This window comes from Trichosurus vulpecula, chromosome 1, assembly GCF_011100635.1.
Source record: "Trichosurus vulpecula isolate mTriVul1 chromosome 1, mTriVul1.pri, whole genome shotgun sequence".
Taxonomy (NCBI): domain Eukaryota; kingdom Metazoa; phylum Chordata; class Mammalia; order Diprotodontia; family Phalangeridae; genus Trichosurus; species Trichosurus vulpecula.
This window is the reverse complement of record NC_050573.1, coordinates 494,523,303-494,544,386: the sequence shown is the minus strand read 5'-3', so window position 1 is coordinate 494,544,386 and position 21,084 is coordinate 494,523,303. Positions and strand designations below refer to the sequence as shown.

At 40.3% G+C, this 21,084-nt stretch overlaps 1 protein-coding gene across 2 annotated transcripts in view; it reads right to left on the bottom strand.

Annotated features, from left to right (window-relative positions):
- EPB41L4B (erythrocyte membrane protein band 4.1 like 4B) overlaps positions 1-21,084 on the bottom strand; it is a 247,617-nt gene that overhangs the window by 87,519 nt on the left and 139,014 nt on the right. The window contains exons 14-16 of one of the 2 annotated variants that reach the window (XM_036738338.1): positions 20,164-20,197; positions 15,331-15,395; positions 11,897-13,944 (exon numbers count right to left, since the gene is read on the bottom strand). In XM_036738338.1, coding sequence (XP_036594233.1) covers positions 13,791-13,944; positions 15,331-15,395; positions 20,164-20,197 — 253 coding nt within the window. In that variant the 3' untranslated portion in view covers positions 11,897-13,790. Of the gene's footprint in view, positions 1-11,896; positions 13,945-15,330; positions 15,396-20,163; positions 20,198-21,084 lie in introns of those variants that run through there. The other variant, XM_036738343.1, reaches the window with a different exon arrangement.

Below are 21,084 nucleotides of genomic sequence, written 5' to 3'. Positions count from 1 at the left end.
ATTAGTTTGGCACCACTGGTATGAGACAACTCCTTTGTAGGAGTTGGGCTATGAAAGGGGAAAGAGATATTAGGATGATGGCTTTAAGGAACAGCAGTGCCAAATGAAGGCTTTATTTTTTTTAAGGATGGCTGTCACCTGGGCACATTTGATGCAGTGCATCACTTGAGCAGTTCTTTGGCATCCAAAATAAAAATTAAGCCATGACTTATGAGATAGGTGGAATGGCAACCCTAAGTCAGGTGGAATCCCATTTCAGGCACCTTTAGAGATGTTAGTCATTTTTCATTATCATAATTAGTCCAGTGATGCTGATAGATGACTATATTTAATCTATGAGGTATAAATAGGATCCATCTTGAGTGAGATAATTTGAATTAAAATCAGGCTATTCCATTCCTGATAGAAAGGACCAAAGTCAATCTTTTGACTAGGACTTCCTTTGTGACAACAGAGGTTACCTCTTCACTATCCCCAACTGGACATCTTAGTGTTCACCTTGCCCTTCTGTGTGTTGGGGCTTTGCTTGCACCATATTCTCCACCTCTAATGTCCTCCCTTGTATATGCCCATCTTCAAGGCCTACCTCAAATCTCCCATGTTTGGAATTCTCTCTTTCAACCTTGTACTTCTTAGAATCTCTAGCTCCATACAAAGCCCAGATCAAGTGCCCTTTATTGCAAGAGGTTTTTCCCTGGTCCCTCCAACTTGTTAGCGCTTCCCAATCAAATTACTTTGTATGTATTTTGGGTTTATCTGTGCGTATGTTGTTTACCCAATAGAAAGTAACCCCTTTGAGGGCAAAGACCATTTCCTTTGCGAGCTCAATGCAGAGCACAGTACCCAGCACATAGTGTTTAATGTTTGAACTGAAAATGTCTCTGGAGTGTAATATACTAGAATGAGTGTTGGCTTCAGAGTCGGGAGACTTGGGTTCAGATCCTAGCACCACATTAACCAGTTATATAACCCTGAAGAGCCCTTTCATCTCTACCTCAGTTTCTCCATGGAAATAATACTAATTTGCTTACCTATCCCACAGGTTTGCTTTAAGGAAAAAGCATTACATAATTGTGTTATCATCTAAACAGGGTATGAACCCCAATAACACTTTCTATTTCTTTTATGCCACTTTTTGTCATCTTGTACTTAATAGTAGGCATTTATGTTGCATGTTAGAGTTTGTAAAATGCTTGTACTCAACAAGAGTAACAACACCTGGCGTTTATATTGCATGTTAGAGTTTGCAAAATTCTTTACAAATACTATCTCATTTGTATCCTCTCAATATTTGGAGGTAGGTGTTACTACCCCCATTTTAGAGGTGATGAAACTGAGGCAGAGCTCAAATGACTTGCCCAGGGTCACAGAGTTAGGGTCTGAGGCTCAGTTTGAAATCATGTCTTTCAGAGTCCAGCTCTTAAGCACTCCAAGCCTTGAGTTAGAAACATAGTTAAATTTAGTCTTCGCAGTGATTCTATTAGGTTTTGGGTAAATTACATCAAGCACTATTTTGACTTCCCACTGCCACTGTGACATGCAGCATTACTGGTCACATTTTAGGGGGAACGAGAGTATCCATTCTAAGAAAGTCAGAGAAAGTCCACTTGTCAGATGAGGATATCATCATCCTTCCAGTTACCAGGATTGTACTTTGACTCTTTCCTCTTCTCTTCCCCCAAACATCCTATCAGATGCCAAGTTGTCCTTTGGATTCCATCCTCCAGTATTTCTCACATAAATCCTCCCCTCCTCTTCTCTCCATTTAAAGTCACTCTCTACCCACCCCTCCTTCATATATTTATCACCTCTCACCTGGTCCATTGTGATATCCTCCAAATTAGTATCCCTTTTCCAATCTATGGAGACATGTATACCAAGATGAAATTCCTAACACAGAGGACTGACCATGTCACAATAATCTCCCCGTTTATTATTGTCTATCCTCATATAAATTCCTTGGCCTTGTACTTAGGGCCCTTCAAAGTTTACCTCCAGACACTGTTTTCCTTTCTGTTCCAGTCACATGGGACAATAAGTTGTTGGCTGATCTAATCTTGAAGTTTACCAACACCTTGTACCTGCGTGGGTCATCCCCTGTGCCTGGGATATACTCCCTCCTTGCTGCCCTTGAGAATACTTGCCTTTTTTCCTAAGGCTTAGTTCAGGTGCAACTTCCTCTGTAAAGCCCTCCCTGTTTTCCCCAGCTGAGTGTGTTCCTTTCAAATTTTTCTAAATCTTGCCATCTACCTCCATCACAGTATATCTTGTATTATACTTATCTGTGTGTATGTCATATCCTTTCCAGTAGATTGGAAGCTCCTTGAGGATATGTACTGTTACTATTATTTTTTATAACTTTTCTTTGCCCAGCACCTAGTAAGATACCTTGTACTTAATAGGTGCTTAATTTAAAATTTTGTTTGTTGAACGATGCTCTGGAGAGAGAAACAAGAAGTGTTGATGCTGTCTTCAATAGGCACGCAATCACCTGGTTCCCCTTCCAGAACATCCATGAGTTGATCTCCATTTCACCCCATTTGGAAAGCAGAGGATAGCCAGAGCTGTTGAGAAACTTTGATGTTTGAAGAAGGGGAAAGGAGGGAGCTCGTGGAGGAGGCATCAATCTTCTTGTACCAAGTGCAATGATTTGGTCACCGGGAATAGGGGCAGGGGGAGGTAAGGCAAAGGTCACCATTACCTTTTTGTTCTTCTCTATTCTGCCTTTGTGGTCAGTATAGATCACAACAGGAAGACAAATTATAGGAAAGCAAATTTCTTCCCCTGTCAACTAAGTTTTGACGGAGCTCATTGTCTGCCCCACCACTGGCAGTAGAACAGTCCAAAAGCCAGATTTTAAAAGTTACCGGGGCTCCTCTAGGTCGCTGGCAGAGGTCGAAAGAGCTCAAATAGCCTGAAGTAATTAAGACCAGCATATGGTGGTCGTACCTTAGCTGAGATGACTAATTAGAGCATAGTAGTGAGATAAGATCACAAGACAAGACTGGTGGTTCAGAGGCCCCAGTCATGCATCTTCACCTGGCTCCAATGGTCCCTTTGTGTGGGCCCCTCAATGCGTCTTAATGCTCAAGTCCTCTACCCCGTTGATGATGAGGTAACCTGAGGGAGTGTGTACCCTATATCAGGGAGACTTGTCACTTATTTTTGCTATACTGTTTAACTGTCATTTGCTTTGACCTTACATATCCCTCTAGTTGCCCTAATAAAAGAAGACACAATAATAAGAACTATTATTTTGAGCATCAAGGCAGGTTTTTGATCGAGCAAGTAGGGTGGGAAGTAAAGTTGAAGGCATGGGAAAAGAGACTAAAATTTAGAACGATCACTGTCATGATAATTTGAATTATTGTCTCTTGTTATTATAGGTTCTTGTGGGGCGTAGACTCTAAAATCCATGACTCAGGCCTCTCAGCACACCCAGCCCCATCATGTGGTGAGAGCTTCCACCAGGTTATTCAAAATCTGACTGTGCACCTCTGCGGTAAAATTGCTACTGAGTGACCCTAGTTCCAGGCGTCTTAGTGACAAAGCAGTCTGAGCACTGGGAAATCCAAGTGGAATGATAATCCTGACAGAATTCCAGTCAATGACAACAAGCTTTCAGTCCATAATTAAAAAACAAACCACAAACTCTAAATTAACTATATTAATAATTGATCAGTAAAAAAAATACGAGCCAATGAATAAATGATCTAATTAAGAAGGCACCTTTAGAACCTATTTCACTATGAGAAATGATCAAGACATTATGAGTATTAAAGGTAGGAGCTTTTTTGCTGCTGTCAGAAATGTAGCCTCTCCAGTGTTATTAAGTACCTCCTTGAGGCTTATTTAAGCTTCAAGGAAATTTATAGGGTCTGCATATAGTACTAGCTGCCTGGACCATGATGGGAGTTGAAAAGAAAAAATAAAAAGCTGTTTATGTGTTTATCCTGAGCTCCAGAAAACCCCAGCATGGCTTAAAAACCTGGTGGGGCCATGCAGCCTGCATCCTTGACTGGGAAGGAGGTGAAAAGAATTTATTTGGCTCAACCTAGCAAAGAAGTGTTTCATGTGTGTGTGAGGGATGAATGAGTTTAAAAAAATTTTTAAAAAGTCTTGCCAGCTGCCTGGATAGAGTGAAGCTTTTCGAACAAAGATCTGAAAACGTGTTGAAAAATTCCTGTTAGCATGTTGGCCCCTCAAGTTTTACCCTGCAGTCCCATAAAAGGGTGATGTTAACATCCCTTTGCCATTCCCAAACCTCCAAGGAGCCGCAGTAGCAAATGGCAGCAGGGGCACCAGATGATAGCTGTAGCATCTGGATGCATCAGCCTTGCCAAGAAGGATCCAGTGGTGTCTCCAGAGGCAGAGGACAATGGATGGAGATGATGGAGATGGTGGGGATGGTGGAGCTCAGGGCATGACAGCTACAGAAACAGTTAGGAGCTATAGGAGACAGGGTTGGGTATAAAGGCCCACCCAACTGCTGGCTGCTGCTGGGTATGGCCACGAATGGTGTCCTAGCCACAACACAAATCATACTTACCTTGGTTTGTGTTTTTAGTTTCCTTTCCCACCAGCTTGGGACCTCAGAGACCATCTATTCCAGCTTACACCTGACCCCCCTCTACAATATACCTGACCAGTGGCAATCATACCTTTTTTTTTTTTTGAAGGCCTCTAGTGAGGGGAAAAACTACCACTTTCTGAAGCAATCTCACTTTATTTTTGAATAGCTACCATGGTTGGGCAGTGTTTTACTTATACGTCAAACCTAATTTTCTTCTCAAACATCCACTTTCTTTCCCAGTACTGCTCTCCATAGGACAGCCCTTCAAATCAATGGAGACAACTTGCAGTCTCTTCTATCTTCGGCATGCTAAACATTCCCGGTCCCTTCACCCGATTCTCATACGGCAGGAGGCTCCAAAGACGTGGATCATCCCGGTCATGCTTCTCTGGCTATTCCATAACTTATCCCCCTCCTTATAAAGTAACATCCAAACTAAGCATGAAATGTGGTCTGACCTCAACAGGCCTCGTTTACAAAAATTCCAAGATACCTTAATACTTATCATGGTGCTTATTACACACCAGGCATTGTGCTAAGCGCTTTACAAATCTCATTCGATCGTCACAACCACCCTGGGAGCTGCGTAAAGGACCTCAGAGGCCATCGAGTTGAACCCTCTCATTTTATGGGCGAGGTACCTGAGAACGAGAGGCTAAGTCACTTGCCCAAGCTAGTAAGTTTCTGAGGCAGGGTTTGAACTCTATTGTGCCATCTATCTGGGGCAGGTAGCTAGGCGGCACAGCAGACAGAGCGCTGGACCTGGAACAAGGAAGATCCGAGTTCAAATCTGACCTCTAACACTTACTAGCTATGGGACTCTGGGCAAGCCACTTAACCTCTATTTGCCTCAGGTTCCTCAATGTATAATGGAGATGATAACAACTTCTACCTCACAGAGCTGTCATGAGGATCGATGAGATGGTATTAGTAAAGCACTTAACATAATGCCTGGCACACAGTAGGTGCTATATAAATGCTTATCTCTCTTCCCCATCTATCTGCCTCAATCATTAGCAGAATAACGTATCATTTCAAGTTTCTGTTTCCTCAGTGCTGTTTTGCACAGTAGGCCGTCCAGAGTAGGCCAGGGATTCTTAACCTTTTTTGTGACGGACCCCTTCGGCAGTTTGTTGAAGCCTATGCACCCCTCCAAATGGTGTTTTTAAATGTATAAAATACACAGGATTAAAAATGAATCTAATTACATTGATATAGGAATCAAAACTTTTCTTTTAATTCACAGGCCCCAGGTGAGAAACTCTTGCCATAGGCACTTAACAAATTTTTGTTGAATTAAGTATTTTTATAACGTATCTTAATTCCACAGAAACTTTTTGGTCTCAAAATCCCTTTATACAATTAAAAATTATCAAGGGCTCCCAAAGGGATTGTGTTTCTATTGATGTCTACCATATTAGAAATTAAAATGTCTTCGTATAAATGAAAAGTTTTTATCTCAAGGATTCCCTGAAAGGGTCTCAGGGAAAACACTTAAAAAAAATGCCGCTTTAATTTATTCAATTCCACTAACGTGAAGAGCCCACTATGTGCAATGTCCTCTGCCAAGCGAAACGTGTCTCACCCTCAATTCTAGACTAGGCGTTGTCGATTCCGTGACAAAGGTGCCTTTCATTTTTCTCAACAGTCTCTTTCTACTCGTCCCCATTCTGCGGGTGCTTCTCTCGGCATTTCCTCTCCTGGGAAAATGAGTAAGAGCTCTAGCCTAACTCCCTGTCTTAGAAGAAAATAGGGTGCTCTTCTCTTTGCGCTTTGAGGTATAAGCCACAGCCATAAATATATGCCACTTACTACATATAAAAAATTCCAGTAGAGTTTTTACAACAATGTAATTTCATGACAGCTGCTTTTGACAGTCCCTGAATCCTTGTTTTCTCTAGGAAGTCAAATACGATACTTAGTAAGGGTGTGTCCAGTGCCCAACATAATTGGAGGTGGGGTTAACCTGTGGTTCTGCACGTCCCACTTCCTAAAAGTTCCAATATCAGGCTTCTCTTAACAATAGCCCTGTACTGTTTGGCTTTTGGATCCTGTCGGTGCACATTCTGCATTGGCAGCTTGCTTTCTCTTCCTGTGTGATGTTATTTGACCCTTTTGAAATTCATTTGATTTCACATTCTACATCATTCTAGCAGGTTGCAAAATTCTTTACTTCTCCTTGTAAGAGTTGTCTGCTACTTCGAGCTCATTAGCCAGGAGGACAGAAGCTGTACAGATCCCACATGATTGAATGTATTTTAAATTTGTTTTCTCATTCCATGAAATAATGAATGTTTGAATGGACAGAGACTGGAGCTGTGATTCCACTGGTATGGGAAACTCCTATGTGAGGAAAACCCCTTACTATTATAGGTTAACAAGTCACTTGCCCAGCTAGAGTCAGTATGGGAGAGGTGAAGTTTGCACCCAGGTCTTCCTGGCTTTGGTTCAAATAAAAACAATGGACACCTTGTCCCTGATAACTATAGTCCTAATTCTCACCTTGTTTACTGCCAAATTTATTTATGTTTGTTCTTTACCTCTTCTTTTTCAATTTCTCAGAACCCAGAATTCTAGCTTCTCCCCAACCCTTCCTGTATTTCTACCCAGTCAGCTGTCAATGACTTCCTTCTAGTCAAACCCAATGACTTATCAGTATTCATCTGAATCAGTCTCCCTGAAGCATTCAACACTATTGTTTATGCTTAGCTTCCGGGAAACTTTCTTCTCTTGAATTCTGTGACACTGAACTTCTCCCATTTCATTCCCTGCTCCTCCTATTGTCTCATTTGAAGGCTTTTCCCCCTACCCTTTAAACAAGTGTTTTCCAAAGGTCTCTCATCTCATCCTCTCCCTTGGCCAATTTCAAGTTCTGTTAACCAAGTCCATTACTACCTTTGGGTAGATGACTCAAAAATCCTAAGTGTAGGCAGACCCTGATCTTTTTCTGAACCCAAGACCTACACCTCTAACTGCTTTTAAGATTACCTCCACCTGAATGTCTAATCGGCAACTCAAATTTGAAACGTGCCAAACTCTTCTCATCTCTTCCTCCAGCTCCAATTCTTTTGGTGTCAGTATTTTCACGTGTGGCCACATCATTCATTTGGTCTCCCATGTTTGTAATCTCATCTTTGACTTTTCTACCTTCACCAGTCACTTACCAAGTCCTGTTGATTCTACCTCCACACCTCTTGAATTAAATCCTGCTTCACTACTGCAGGTGGAAAAAAAAACCAACTTGCCTATTTGGCCCCCATGAAATCTTAGGCAAGTCATTTCACCTCTGGCCTTCACCATCTTCATCTGTTTCAGTAGCTCAAAAGAAACGTGAGATGTATAAATGTAAAGACATCTCCACTCCAAATGTTCATGTGGATTATTTGTGCCCAACCCATGGTTAAGCCTTCCAAGCTCAGATTGGTCCGATCAACCACAGTTGGACACACTGTACCTTGACCCCAACATAAGGATGTCATTTTGTTTCTCTTTGAGCATGAAGGACAACAACTAGATAACCATCTTCAACTACAAAATGAGGCGGCTCAATTAGATGTCTTCTAAGGTGCTTTTCAGCCCTAAATCTATGATCTTGCTTCTATCCTAGCAAATGATGTCATTACACAGCTGTTTGGTCTGTTGCAATAGCCTCTTTATAATCTGCTTTCATTCTTCTTCATATCAACGGAATAATATTCTTTAACCACAGATCTGCTCAAAATTATTCAGAGACTGCCTCTGAGTACCCAGAAAAGTTAAAATTCCTTTGGCATTCAAGGCCCTCTACAACTTAAGTTGTCTTGGCTATCTTTCTAGCCTTACCTTGTATTACTGCCTCCACACACTGTGCTTACAAGGTTCCTTATTTCTGGAATTCTTCCTTCTCCCTCTTCACCTGTGGAAATCCTGCCCATTAATGCACAACTCTAAGGTCACCTAGTCTAGGAAGTCTTCTGAGATTCCCTTCGTTACTAATGCTCCTCTCTAGAAGACTCTAATGCATTTATCAACAAGCATTTGTTGAGTGCCTACTGTGTGCCAGGTACTGGGAATACATACAAAATGAAAATTTTCTGTCCTTAAGAAGTTTACATTGTAAAGTCAGCGTGAAAAACTGCGTATTATAATGATTTACATCTTATCCTCTCTACCAGGCTTTAAACTTTGTGAGGGCAGGGACAACTTAGCCATACTCTATAGCACAGAGGCTACCACTGCAAACACCAGAGGTCCTTAACAAATGTTTGTCATCTTATGTATGGTTTGCTGTTGGCTGAATTGATTTTTAAATATGCCAATGTTTTTATGAATGTGAAGAGAGAGCCTGGACATAACCCACCTGCCTGTGTAGGTCTTGGCTGAACTAGGATAGCGTCTGTGGAAATGTAGCCAACTGTGTGAGATACTTTAAAATAGGAGTATGTGGATGTATGGGAGGAAGGAGGAAAGAAGGAAGGAGGGAGGGAAGAAAGGAAGGAAGGAAGGAAAGAAGGAAAGGAGGGAAGAAAGGGAGGAAAGGAGGGAAAGAAGGAAGGGAGGAAAGAAGGAAGGAAGGAAAAAAGGAAGGAAGGAAGGAAGGAGGGAAAGAAGGAGGGAAGAAAGGGAGGGAAAGAAAGAAGGAAGGGAAGGAAGGAAGGGAAGGAGGAAGGGAGCGAATGAGGGAGATAAACATTAAAGCACCTACTTTATGTCAGGCACCATGCTAAGCATTTTATAAATATCTCACTTGATCATCACAACAAACCCGGGAGGTAGGTATTACTATTATTATCATTTTATAGTTGAGGAAATGAGGTAGAGGTTAAGTGACTTGCCCAAGTGTCACATAGCTAGTAAATGTCTGAAGCTGAATTTGAACTCAGGTCTTCCTGACTCTAGATTCAGTGCTCTAATCTTCTGTAACACCAAGGAGTCTCAAATTATGATGCCTTAACATAAGTGAAGTAGAAAATTGCCTGAGAACTGGTGATACCCCAGGGAGGAGCAAGGGGCCTGTGAAAAGAAGAATAGGAAGGAGACAGAGACAAAGGATAGGATGGCAAATGAAAGAAGGGACTGAAGAACAAGAGAGAGAGTAGGATGGAGACCCCAAGGTCCAGAATGTAGGAGCATGGATCAGAGCCTGCTGGAAAAATGAAAAAGCAGAAAAAAAGGAACATGGGGGGGGAAATAGATTATATAGAATGCTTTAAGAAAAAGAGTAGAGTCTAGAGAGAGAAGATAATGATAGTAAAGGAACTTCCAATGTCACAGCTGTGAACAACAACCTAGTTCGTGACAGAGGTGGTCACAAGAGTCAAATCTGAGCATAAACAAAAAGGGTAGACATGGGGCTCAATGAAGAAATTACCTAGTCCTCCACAGACAATACTGAGATAGATAGAGCTGCTCAATCCAGGAACAGGGGAAGGGGGCAGGGGGAGAGTTGAGTGGATTAGCCCAAAATTATATAATTAAAATGCTTTGGCCTAGGAAAGAGGTTAGTGAAATAAGTTAAATGGCACCTGGAGGAGACTGTGCTTAATTTCTATCCCCAACCCATCTGCTGCAATGGCAAACAGAGAGGCTGAGAATTTTTTATCTTCATTAAGCTGTCTGAAAAACATTAAACCATAACTCAAGAGATATCTACACTGTGCCCTAATATTTCCTCATGCTAGAGAAAAAAAGCAGTGGTAGACCTCCACAGGGGTAGGATGAAGGATGACAGTATACCACTGGAAAACCAAGAAGGAGACCCCTGGGCTGTGGCATCAAAAAAGGAACCTGGTACCATCCAAAGGACAGGACAGAGAATCCCTAGGCTAGGTATTATTTCATCACAGAAGAGAAGTAATGTGGGAAAAGTGACTTTTTGTCCTGCTCATCAGTCTGGTTCCTTCTGGAAGATTTCTGAAAGGCAGTCATATCCTCTCTCTGATATCACGCCTATTCAACGTAGATTTTTTTTTTCTAATTTTCAATCCTGAAAGGACTGTCTTATGTAACAAATAAAACAAACAAACAAAATACAAGGTTCAGCTGAGTATTTTTAATGACCTCTATTGGTCCTAGAGAAGAAAAGAACTACCTCCCTTCTTCTGGTTGAGATGTGTGGGGACTATGAGTAAGGAATGTTGCATAAGCTGTCAGATGGGGTTACAGTTAAACAGTTTTAACTGTTTTTTTTTATAAGGGAGGATTCGTCTTTTTACTTAACATGTACAGAAATTACTGTGATGTAAAAACAAATGATAAACAAAACTTTAACAGTCTAGGGGCAGAGATCTGGGCTTGGCCCTGTGCTATTTACATTTGTCAGTAAGTTAGATAAAGAGCATAGATGACAGGTTTATAAACTTTACACATGACCCAAAGCTGTGAGGGACCAGAGACCCTACCTAACAGTCAGGATTCAAAAAGACTCAGATAGGTTAGAACATTGGGCATGGATGAAAATCAACTATAACATCAGCTTACCATTTTTCTAGGATGCTTAGGCTTCAGAAGCCTAATATATATTATTACCACTTATTTATCAAGGCTTAGAGATATTCATTGACTTGCCCACAGACAACTGGGGCTGAAACTCAAAACCAGATCTCTTTACTTCAACATCAATGCTCTTTCCCTACAGCCCTCCTTACCTCCCAAGTACTACATTGTAACACACAGATACCCATGGGACAATTCAGTCCAATTCAATTCAAATAGTATGTAGCTTGTCCTGACACTAAATAACCTCAGACTATATAAGCCTTCATTGTTACAGTGTTCTGTTCCTCAGTTCTCTGCCAAATCCCTTAACTGTGGTATTGGTTGTCTCTGGATAACGTGGATGGGCCACATGCTTCTCTGCTTCCTGAAATCCCAACATTTTGTTGCTCTGTAATGTTAGTGCTAAGGAGAAAGGAATGCTACCACTTAGATGCCCTACGTTCTCTGAGAAGCCTTCCCTCTGTTGATTATTCTCAATTCATCCTGTAGATTTCTCGTTTGTACATAGCTGTCAGCATGTTGTCTTCCTCATTAGAATGGGAGCTCCTTGAGTAAGGGCCATTTTTGCTTATATTTCTATCCCAGTGCTCACCCGGCACATAGCAGGGGCTTAATCAATGCCTATCGACTGACTGATACATAGTATAAACCCATTCATAACTGCACATGTGAACAGCTTTTAAAAATGACAGCACAATCCTAGACAACGAGATTCTAAGGAGGTCTCACTTCATCCAAAGCTCACTTTGAGGCCCTGTAAGACAAGAATTCTGGTATCCAAGTATGCTGATGTATGGGTTATCCATGAAGACATCCAGGAAGCCGTTGGGAGTTCGTCAAAAGTAATTTAAGAGTCAAAACACAACAAATGATCTTTATTCCTTTGAAACGCATTTATGTAAAAATGTACCAAGATGGATTAAAGATTCAGGACACATAATTTGTACTTAGCACATACACTGAAGATCAAAACAACTGCTAAAAAGAACATTTATAAACAATTTTTTTTAAAAAAACCAAGAGTTGTAGATGATCAAGGCTAACTCTGAAAAGAGTGGGTCGGGTTTTTCCCTTGCTGAAGAGGCACGTACAAAAATCAAGAACTGCTGTATTTTAACCTAAAGCTGATCAAATAAAGAAGATCTCAAGACATTTAAAAAAATCAGGACAGACCCAATTGCAGTGAAAATGTCACAAAGGATGGCACTAGAATTTCTTGATTTTATAAAAGGGTGAAATGAATATGGTTTGAGTCTTGTAGTTTTAAGGGACCAGAGGGAAAGAGCATTGCTTTATTTTGCTCAGTTTAAAGCAGGAGCCAGACTAAGGCAGTAAGGTGGTTTCAGATACAGATTTCACCCCAAAGTAGCAAACACAGTGGCTTCAGGCACTTCTGACAAGGGAATGGCGCACACCTGATCCTGCACCCTGGCATAATTACACAAAAGTTACCCCCTCCCCACATACATGTTAATTTCATCAGATTCCCCAAATGCGTTGCTGATGGCAATGGTTTACCTTTTGAGAGAGTCCAAGCAGAAAAATGATACATTCTACCAATCCTTAGTTTGTATTCAGAATTATCTTTAAAAAATCAGGCAAGATAGCAGCACCCATCATTAAGGCATTATTTTAAATGATTTATAGCAGCAACTACTACCCCTAGGGATAGTGTGTGGTTATTATTAGTACAATCAATAAATCAAAAAGTAGTGATTGATGCTCTACAAGATAAAAAATGTTTATTCTCCCTCTAGAATATCTTCCAATAAATTCCATGAAGATTTTAAATCTTTCCAGGAAAAAGGAGGTCTTCCTCTCAGAAAGGGGATATTACATTTTCCATTATAGGGCTATGGCCCAGATCTGTGATTTCACTGGGGCAGTGAGCTCCTGGTGAGGGACTTCACCTAGCAATGCAGGCTGCCACCTACTTTGCCACTTACAGCAGTGTGGCCTCAAGCCCCAAAAGGGGCTCGCTCTCTCTCTCTCTCTCTCTCTCTCTCTCTCTCTCTCTCTCTCTCTCTCTCTCTCTCCCCCCCCTCCCTCCCTCCCTCCCCCTCTCTCTGTCTCCTGTGCCACACTACTTCTCATTTTAAGAGTCAGAACATTCTTTTTCACTTGAAACCTCAACCTGGCAGCAGTATTTAAAAATAAAAATACAAAAACCCCTGGCTTTGTATAGTATCAGAAAGTCATCTAGTCCAACCCCTAACCATTTCATAGATGAGGAAACTAGAGTAACTCAGAGGGAAATGACAGGCTCATGGTCACATCACTAGTAAGTGGCAAATCTAGCATAAGAGTTTCTTGACCCTTTAGCCCAGGGGTCTTTTCATTATGCCATGCTCTTAGACCAATCTTTTCTAGTTTTGCTTGGTCCCATCAATTAAATAACAAAGATATATATACATATATATATCTATATTTGCTGCACAATAAAAATAAACATAAACTTTTACTTCCAAATTTAAAACTGGAACAAAAATTATTCCTGAGCCTTGAACTACCTTCATTTTATTTGGAATGTGGTAAACAGTGATTTATGACTAGCTACCATGAGTTATTTTCAGATATTTATAAAAAGGCTGAAAAGACCTTTCAAGACTATCAAGAAAGGCCAATCAAATGTAAGCTACAGGCATTTTTTTTTTTTACAACGCAAACTCAGGTAATGCAAAGACAGACAATGTTCATGGAATGTGATGAGACTAAGATGGTCAGGGAGATCTGAAGAGTCTCAAAGGGCTGTCATAAGTTTATCTTGATACACCAAATTCATACTTTGTATTCCTCCTAAATTCTTCTGGTTCTGGTTGTGGACATAATGCAAACTGTGGTCATCTTCACTTGTGGGTGGTTTCCAATGTGACCTGTCATCCTGAAATGATGGCCTGTGCCATTGGCATAGTTAATGGTTAGTGAATGATGAAAACATAAAACTATATGTGAAATAATACAAGACGGTAATAAATGCTTTAGAAATTGCATGCAAAACAATGAGATGGAAATGATGAGATATACTGGACAGCAGTATGCATTAAACTTTTCATCACTTTCCTCCCCCATTTCAGGTATTGGTGGAAGGGGGTGGGGGGAATCAGATGAGAACTGTGAATAAAATCCCAAATTCATAAGGGGGTAAAAAATTTGTTTGTGGATGGGTCATATCCATTAAGAAGCTCATTGGGCAGAACAAGCAGTTATAGACATAAAATTCTCTCCCTTTTCCCCACAAGAAAAATCTGGGTTGATGAAAATATCATGGCTCCTGGACTAAACATTAAAAAATGTAATAATATTTCCATAAGTATAAGTTTCCATATATTTTTCATTTGCTTAAGCTGAGAAAACAAATGGCATTTGCAATAGAATGACATTTTGAAATTATCACCTAACCAAAGCCACCTGTTAAAAATCACACAAAACTGAATGCCTCTGTGAATAATGGCATTTCCCTACGAATACATTCAGGACTCCAATCAATAAGCTTTGGTAAGCTCTGATGTACAACGTTAGTCCTCAGTTTTTCTATTAACTCAACGTGTTTGTAGTTATTTCTGCCATTTCAAGTTCTGTATGTGTCTGCAGAAGGCAGGACGCGCCCCTTTGAAGAATCACAGAATCCCAGAGCTGAAAGGGACCCATAGAGGTTATCTAGTCCAAAAGATTCTTAACCTCGGGTCTGTAAATTTGGTTTTTAAAAAATATTTTGATACTATTTCAATATAATTGGTTTCCTCTGCAATCCAATGTATTTTATGCACTTAAAACATTTTATAGTTTGACTAAGACCACCAAAGGGGTCCATTACACAAAAATGATCTAGTCCAACCCCATTCGTTTTGCTGAGAAGGAGACCTGAAGCCTCAGTACAGGCATAGGATGATTTGTGTAAGGTCACTCAGTCAACAGGTGGAAGAGCTGGGATCGAATTGAGCTGTTCCTACCTCAAAATGCAGGGCTCCTTCCACTTCATTACACCTCCACCCCCCAAGTATGTGTCTTCCCATGTCAAGAACAAACATTACTTAGAGGTTTTAAGAACCATTTTAAAGCAAAATGCACTGAAGTTATTAACAAACAAGATTTCAAAAAGCAATGGACTTGTCTCTTACAGAACTTCTGTGCATCAGCTAATATAAATATTCCTTTGTGACTAGTCCGATTATCACTGAGGAAGCTTTTACTATTACGTTTCTTTTGGTTCAGTAACTAAGTGTAATTTGAAAAATAAATTTAAATCACTAACAAAAACAATGTCCTTCCAACGTGCTTACCTTACATTTGGAGAATGAGGGTGCCACTGTTGTTGTCCAGGATGTATATTAGGATGGTATTGCATCTGGAAGCAAAGTATTAGCTGTGATTAGTTTATTCACAATTTCATTTAGACAAGAATTAATCTGCTTTACATTTTAACTTTCATATCCCTAGGAGGGGTAGGTGACAGACCATGGCAACAACAGCTCTGAGAAAACACAAAGATTATATCTGATCATTCTATTGCCCTTGTTTTAAAAAAAAAAATGAACAGGTATAATGCAACAGTTCTAGTTGATTCTGGAAGCCTAAGGTTTCAGGTCATGAAGAAATAATAATCGGCCTTTTAAGAGAAAACAGGTCCTTATCAGAAGAATGAGGACGAACAGTTCCTATTTTCCTCACAGACAGAACCAAAAGAAACGGGACTTAAGGTGTATCAGGAAGAACTTTCTGTAGGAAAGGGATCCAAGTGTGCAACATTATGCTAGAACCAGTGGTGGGTTTGAAATTTCATTCCCTGGAGAGCTTCTTAGGAATGGCAAAAAACCAAACTCAAACAACAAAAAAAAACCTTACCACACATTGTGACAGCATATGAGAGAGGTCCCCCTTTATAGATGTGGAAACAGGCGAGAAACCATCACAAAGTCACAAATCAATTTAGTTAATGGTGGAATGGGAAGAGATTCCATCTCTCGACCAGTATTACAATCTCTAAACTGAAAGCTGCCTTCAAATCACAATTCCCCAAGAGAAAAGTAGAACCAGGCAATTCTAGAGACTCAATTTACCAGACTTTAAAGCTATCTGTGACAAAATTCCATCACTGTGGGGTAATTAAACTAGCTCCCATGCTGAGAGCAATATCATGATGACAGCATTTACATACAGCTTTACAGTATGCAAAGAACTTTTCATATTATCCCCTCACTGGCTCCTCAGAACAAGCTTGGGCCATACAGTTAGGGTCTTGAGGAAGAATATGAGCTCGGGTCTTCTGGACTCCAAGCTCAGTGATCTGCCCACTGTACCACCCAGCTGCCTGATGATGAGCAGGAAGACCTATTTTCTCCACTGGCAGATTTCCAGAAGCAGTTTCTCTAAGCTCTTTATCATGTAGATAACTTATCTCCAGGCTTCCTTATCATTGGAATCAGGTAGATTCCACAAACCTGTACCAGCTCTTTGCTTCACTAGTTAAAAACCCTCTTATGCTCACAGGCAGTATTTGTCCATTTCCAACAATAAACCATCTTTTTAGGAGGGTTGTTAGTCCATTTCTTTGGTTATACACTCATTTAAAATGGAGAAAACATGGTTTAAGGATAATGCCTTCTAGGTTCTGAGAAGTTAAAAAAAAACAATTCTCATTAATTCTTTTCTTGGCAAATCAATTGGAAAATAAAGTATGATTGCCTAGCTTTGATACAACAATTGGTTTCAGAAAATGGAAAGGTGCATTGTTATAATAAATAGACTTGAAGAGAAGAATGGAAGCAATGGTGTGACTGCAGCAAAATCAAAAATTAAAAAAAAAATCTGTGTGGTCCCTGTCTCCATAACAGGCCCTTCTTAAAAGTATGCATGTGTATGCTCCCAACAGCTTAGATGAGAGGGAGCCTGAGAGCTGGGTGGTCTCTGGGCTTTGTTCTATTGGCTTATTTTGATACTTAAAATGATTAATGACTCAGCTGATATATGTACTTCTTCTGCCAAAACAGATCACAACCCCTCTAATCAAATCAATTTATCAACAAACATTTATTATGTCTGGAGAAGCAAATGGCAAACTACTCCAGTATCTTTGCCAAGAAAATCCCGTGGACCTCCGTCACAAAGAGTCAGACACAACTGAAACAACTGCACAACAAAAATGTATTATCCCATTCAGAATGTATATAAAATATATTATACACACAGTGCCTGGGGGAGGGAGAGTCACTAACAACTGGGGGATCAGGGAAAAGCTTCTTGGAAGAGCCAGTAGAGGTGAGCCTGGAAGAGAATGAGGGGTTCTGAGAGGCAGAGGACGAGAGGGAGAGAGAATCCTAGGCAGGGGGCATAGCCTGTACAAAAGCATGGAGACAAGAGACTGGACCTGAGAGACAGGAAAGAGCTAGGAAGCCTGTCTGGCTGGACCACAAAGTGTCTGAGGGAGGAGTGATGCAATTAGACTAGAAAGAAGCTAGAACCAGATTATGAAGGGTTTCAACTGAAGGCAATAGGGAGTCACTGAAGTTTTTTAGGCAGAGAAGTACATAGTTGGACCTGCTTTTTTGGAATATCAATCTGGCAGCTGTAAGGGAGGACAGCCCAGAGAAAGGAGAGATATGTGTACACCTTAGTATATCATCAAGGAGGTGCTGCTGTAGTCAAAACATGACTAGGTGGCCAAACCTCTGGCAATGAACCTCTCTGAATTTAGCAAGGCACAGTCTCTTGTTGGGGCCACACTCAAAAGTCTTTGTTGCTTGGTGGCAGCGTTATTCAGTTTGTTTTGGTTGTGTCCAACTCTTCATGACCCCATATGGGATTTTCTTGATAAAGATACTGGAGTAGTTTACCATTTCCTTCTCCAGCTCATTTCACAGATGAGGAAACTGAGGCAAACAGGGTGAAGTGACTTGCCCAGGGTCATACAGCTAGTAAGTGTCTGAGGCTAGATTTGAACTCAGGAAGATGAGTTTTCCTGATTCCAGACCCAGCACTCTATCCACTGCACCATCTACCTGACCTTAAAGCTTGATAGGACCTGCCTTTTCTTATGGTATTTAAGCAAAAGCCCTCAAAAAACCACTTCTCTAAGCTTTTATCATGTAGATAACTTATCTCCAGGCTTCCTTGTCATCGGAATCAGGTAGATTCCACAAACCTGTACCAGCTCTTTGCTTCACTAGTTAAAAACCCTCTCATGCTCATAGGCAGTATTTGCCCATATCCAACGATAAACTATCTTTTTAGGAGGGCTGTTAGTCCATTTCTTTGGTTATACACTCAATTAAAATGGAGAAAACATGGTTTAAGGATATCCCTTCTAGATACTGAGAAGTTAAAAAAAAACAATTCTCATTAATTCTTTTCTTGGCAAATCAACTGGAGGTTCTTCTGTTCAAGACACCCATGTTTATTCATTTCTCTTGTGATTCACTACTGAGAGAATGGCATCATTTACATTTCATCCCTGGATTCTGCAAGTGTGATTTCCATCAATGTATAGCCACTACAACAAAATACCTCTAAAACAAAATAATTAGGAAATAGGTGGGTATAACTTGCCGCTACTGTGGCTGTGTAAGACCAACGACACCAGCACACAGGAGGGCTGCTAGCACAGATTCTTTGATCTGCTTTTCTAAGGAAAGCAGCTTTAAGGGGTTTACAATCTCACTTTAATCAAACATACATATTATCATTCATTTAGGTCAGGGGGAAAAGCCAGCACCCTGAACTTCAGAGCAAATACAAACAGAAATTACTAACAGAGAAAATATAAACAGAGCAAATAATGCAAATCAACAGACAGGCTTCTAGCTGTCTAACCAAAGCTACATATACATAGTTACCAGACAGAGAGAAACACCAACATCTGGGTTTTCAAAGCCAGGGGGGCTCCTTAATGGCTACCCAGAGTCTCCACACCAACACTCTTCCAATGAGAGAGCCCCCAAAGCAAAATCTCTCCTTCTCCCAGTTCTGAGAGTTCTCTTCTGTGTTCAATGGCTATCCTCTGTGTATATATACTCTTTTTCAGGGCCCGAGAGCTTCACACCTCTCATGACCTAACTAGTATAAGGGTGTGGGCCTTCCTACAAACAAAGGCAAGACTCAGTCAAAGACACTTGATTGCCTTGGTGCTAAGAAGCACTCCAAAACAAAAGACAACGAAAGTCCCACTTTGCTTGCCATTACACTGGGGTAAAGCTGTTCATGAGCCAGGAGAGCTGGGCTCTCATTTCACTACTCTCACTAATTACTAACCCATGTGCTGTTGGGGACGGGGGCAGAAACAAGATACTTAATCTCTTAGGGGTATAGCCTGTTGAGGGGATTAGATAAAATGGCCTCCAATGCCTCTTCTAGTTTTGACATTCTGAGATTCTAAAGAACAATGCAGAGTCCAACCCATCACCTCAACTCATCCATGGAACTCATTTAGTGACACTGGGTTTACACAAACACATTAATTATTAATTTAATTAATATTAAGCTTTATTCTTAAAATGGCACTAAGACTTTAGGGACACCCTAGACAATGATAGAAGATCAAAAAGGAAAAATATTTTGCAAAGGCTTAAATTAAGTGAAAACCCTGTGAGTGAAATATCATCCCAAGTATTGTTTCTCAAGGCACAGTTCTGAGATATATGGCATTTAAAACCATAGTGATGGTGGCACCTCAAGTGTTAATGGTATGGAATATTCTGGATCAGATGACTAGTGAAGTCTTTAGCAGATTTGCCTCATTTTATTCAAATCAACTTAATGGAATTCAACATTCATTAAACACTTACTGTATACAAAACATCTTTTATCCTTTATAGGGCTGATAAAATAGTGGAAAAGCCAGATAAGTTTACTCACATTAGCCTGAGGAGATCATTAATCCAATAATATTACTTCAACCCCTGAGAGGGGTGTCCCCCCTGAGCATGACAACGGCATGTCTGAGTGAAACAAGCTCAACTCCTTCAACAATTTTTGCTTGGCCAAAGTTTCCTGGCACTAAAATTTACACTTCCATCACTTGTAATAAAACACAGAGAACATATGACATATACAGGATTAAATGACTAATGCTGGAAAAATTTAAAATTAATTTTTAAAAAATAAAAAATAATAAATCTTACCTGGTAATTGTGAACTTCTGGATTATTTTTGGAGCTAAAATAAAGAACAGACAACATATTACAGAGAGCAAAGTAATTTAGTATTAATTAGTATTACTGTTCATGATATTACCTACTCAGATTCATATCCAAACAAAAAAAATCAAGCAGAAACAGCTATGATGAATAGCCATTTTGGTTCACATACATGCACCATTTTGTAGCATAACCCCCTTCCTACTAGATAGGTTCTCTTGCCTCCTGAGGTTTTTTGACATTAACCTTTCCTGGTTCTTTTTCTATTCAGTCACTCCTACTTATCATCAGCATGGCAGAGGAAAAAAAGAAAAAAAAAAACATAGAGTCGGGAGCAAGAAAAACCATGTGAGTTGATATCCTGCCATTTTTATTGGTATGACTTATAAATTGGAGTTAGACTAGATGCTCTAATCTAAGCTTTCTTTTGGCTCTCAATCCTAGGGTCCTCTAAATTTGGACAGGACTCCATGATGGGTCCCATTAGTCATACCTTAGGAAGCAGGGGTGGGGAAGTAGCCAGTGTTCCCACCCCTGGACACCAATGTATTTTACTCAGCAATCGCTGCTATGATCACAGGGACAAAAGCTAGTGCTAAACCAGCAATGGGTGGTACAGGAAGCCATTCTTTTATGCCTTGTAAATGGTGTAAATGGCTACACCTTTGGAATATGTACATGTGTTGAATGGTAAATAGTACCACGGTTGCCAGGGAAGCATTTTATACTTTTCAAGGCACTTTCTCATATATTATTATTTCATGATCCAAGTCCTTAAAAATAACTTTCCATTAAATCTGTAATCTTTTTTCTTTGACTTGGAATCTCTAGGTTTTAGATATGGTGTTCCTAGAGGTTTCCAGTTTGATGTTTCTTTGAGGAAATGACTGGTGAATTCTTTCTACT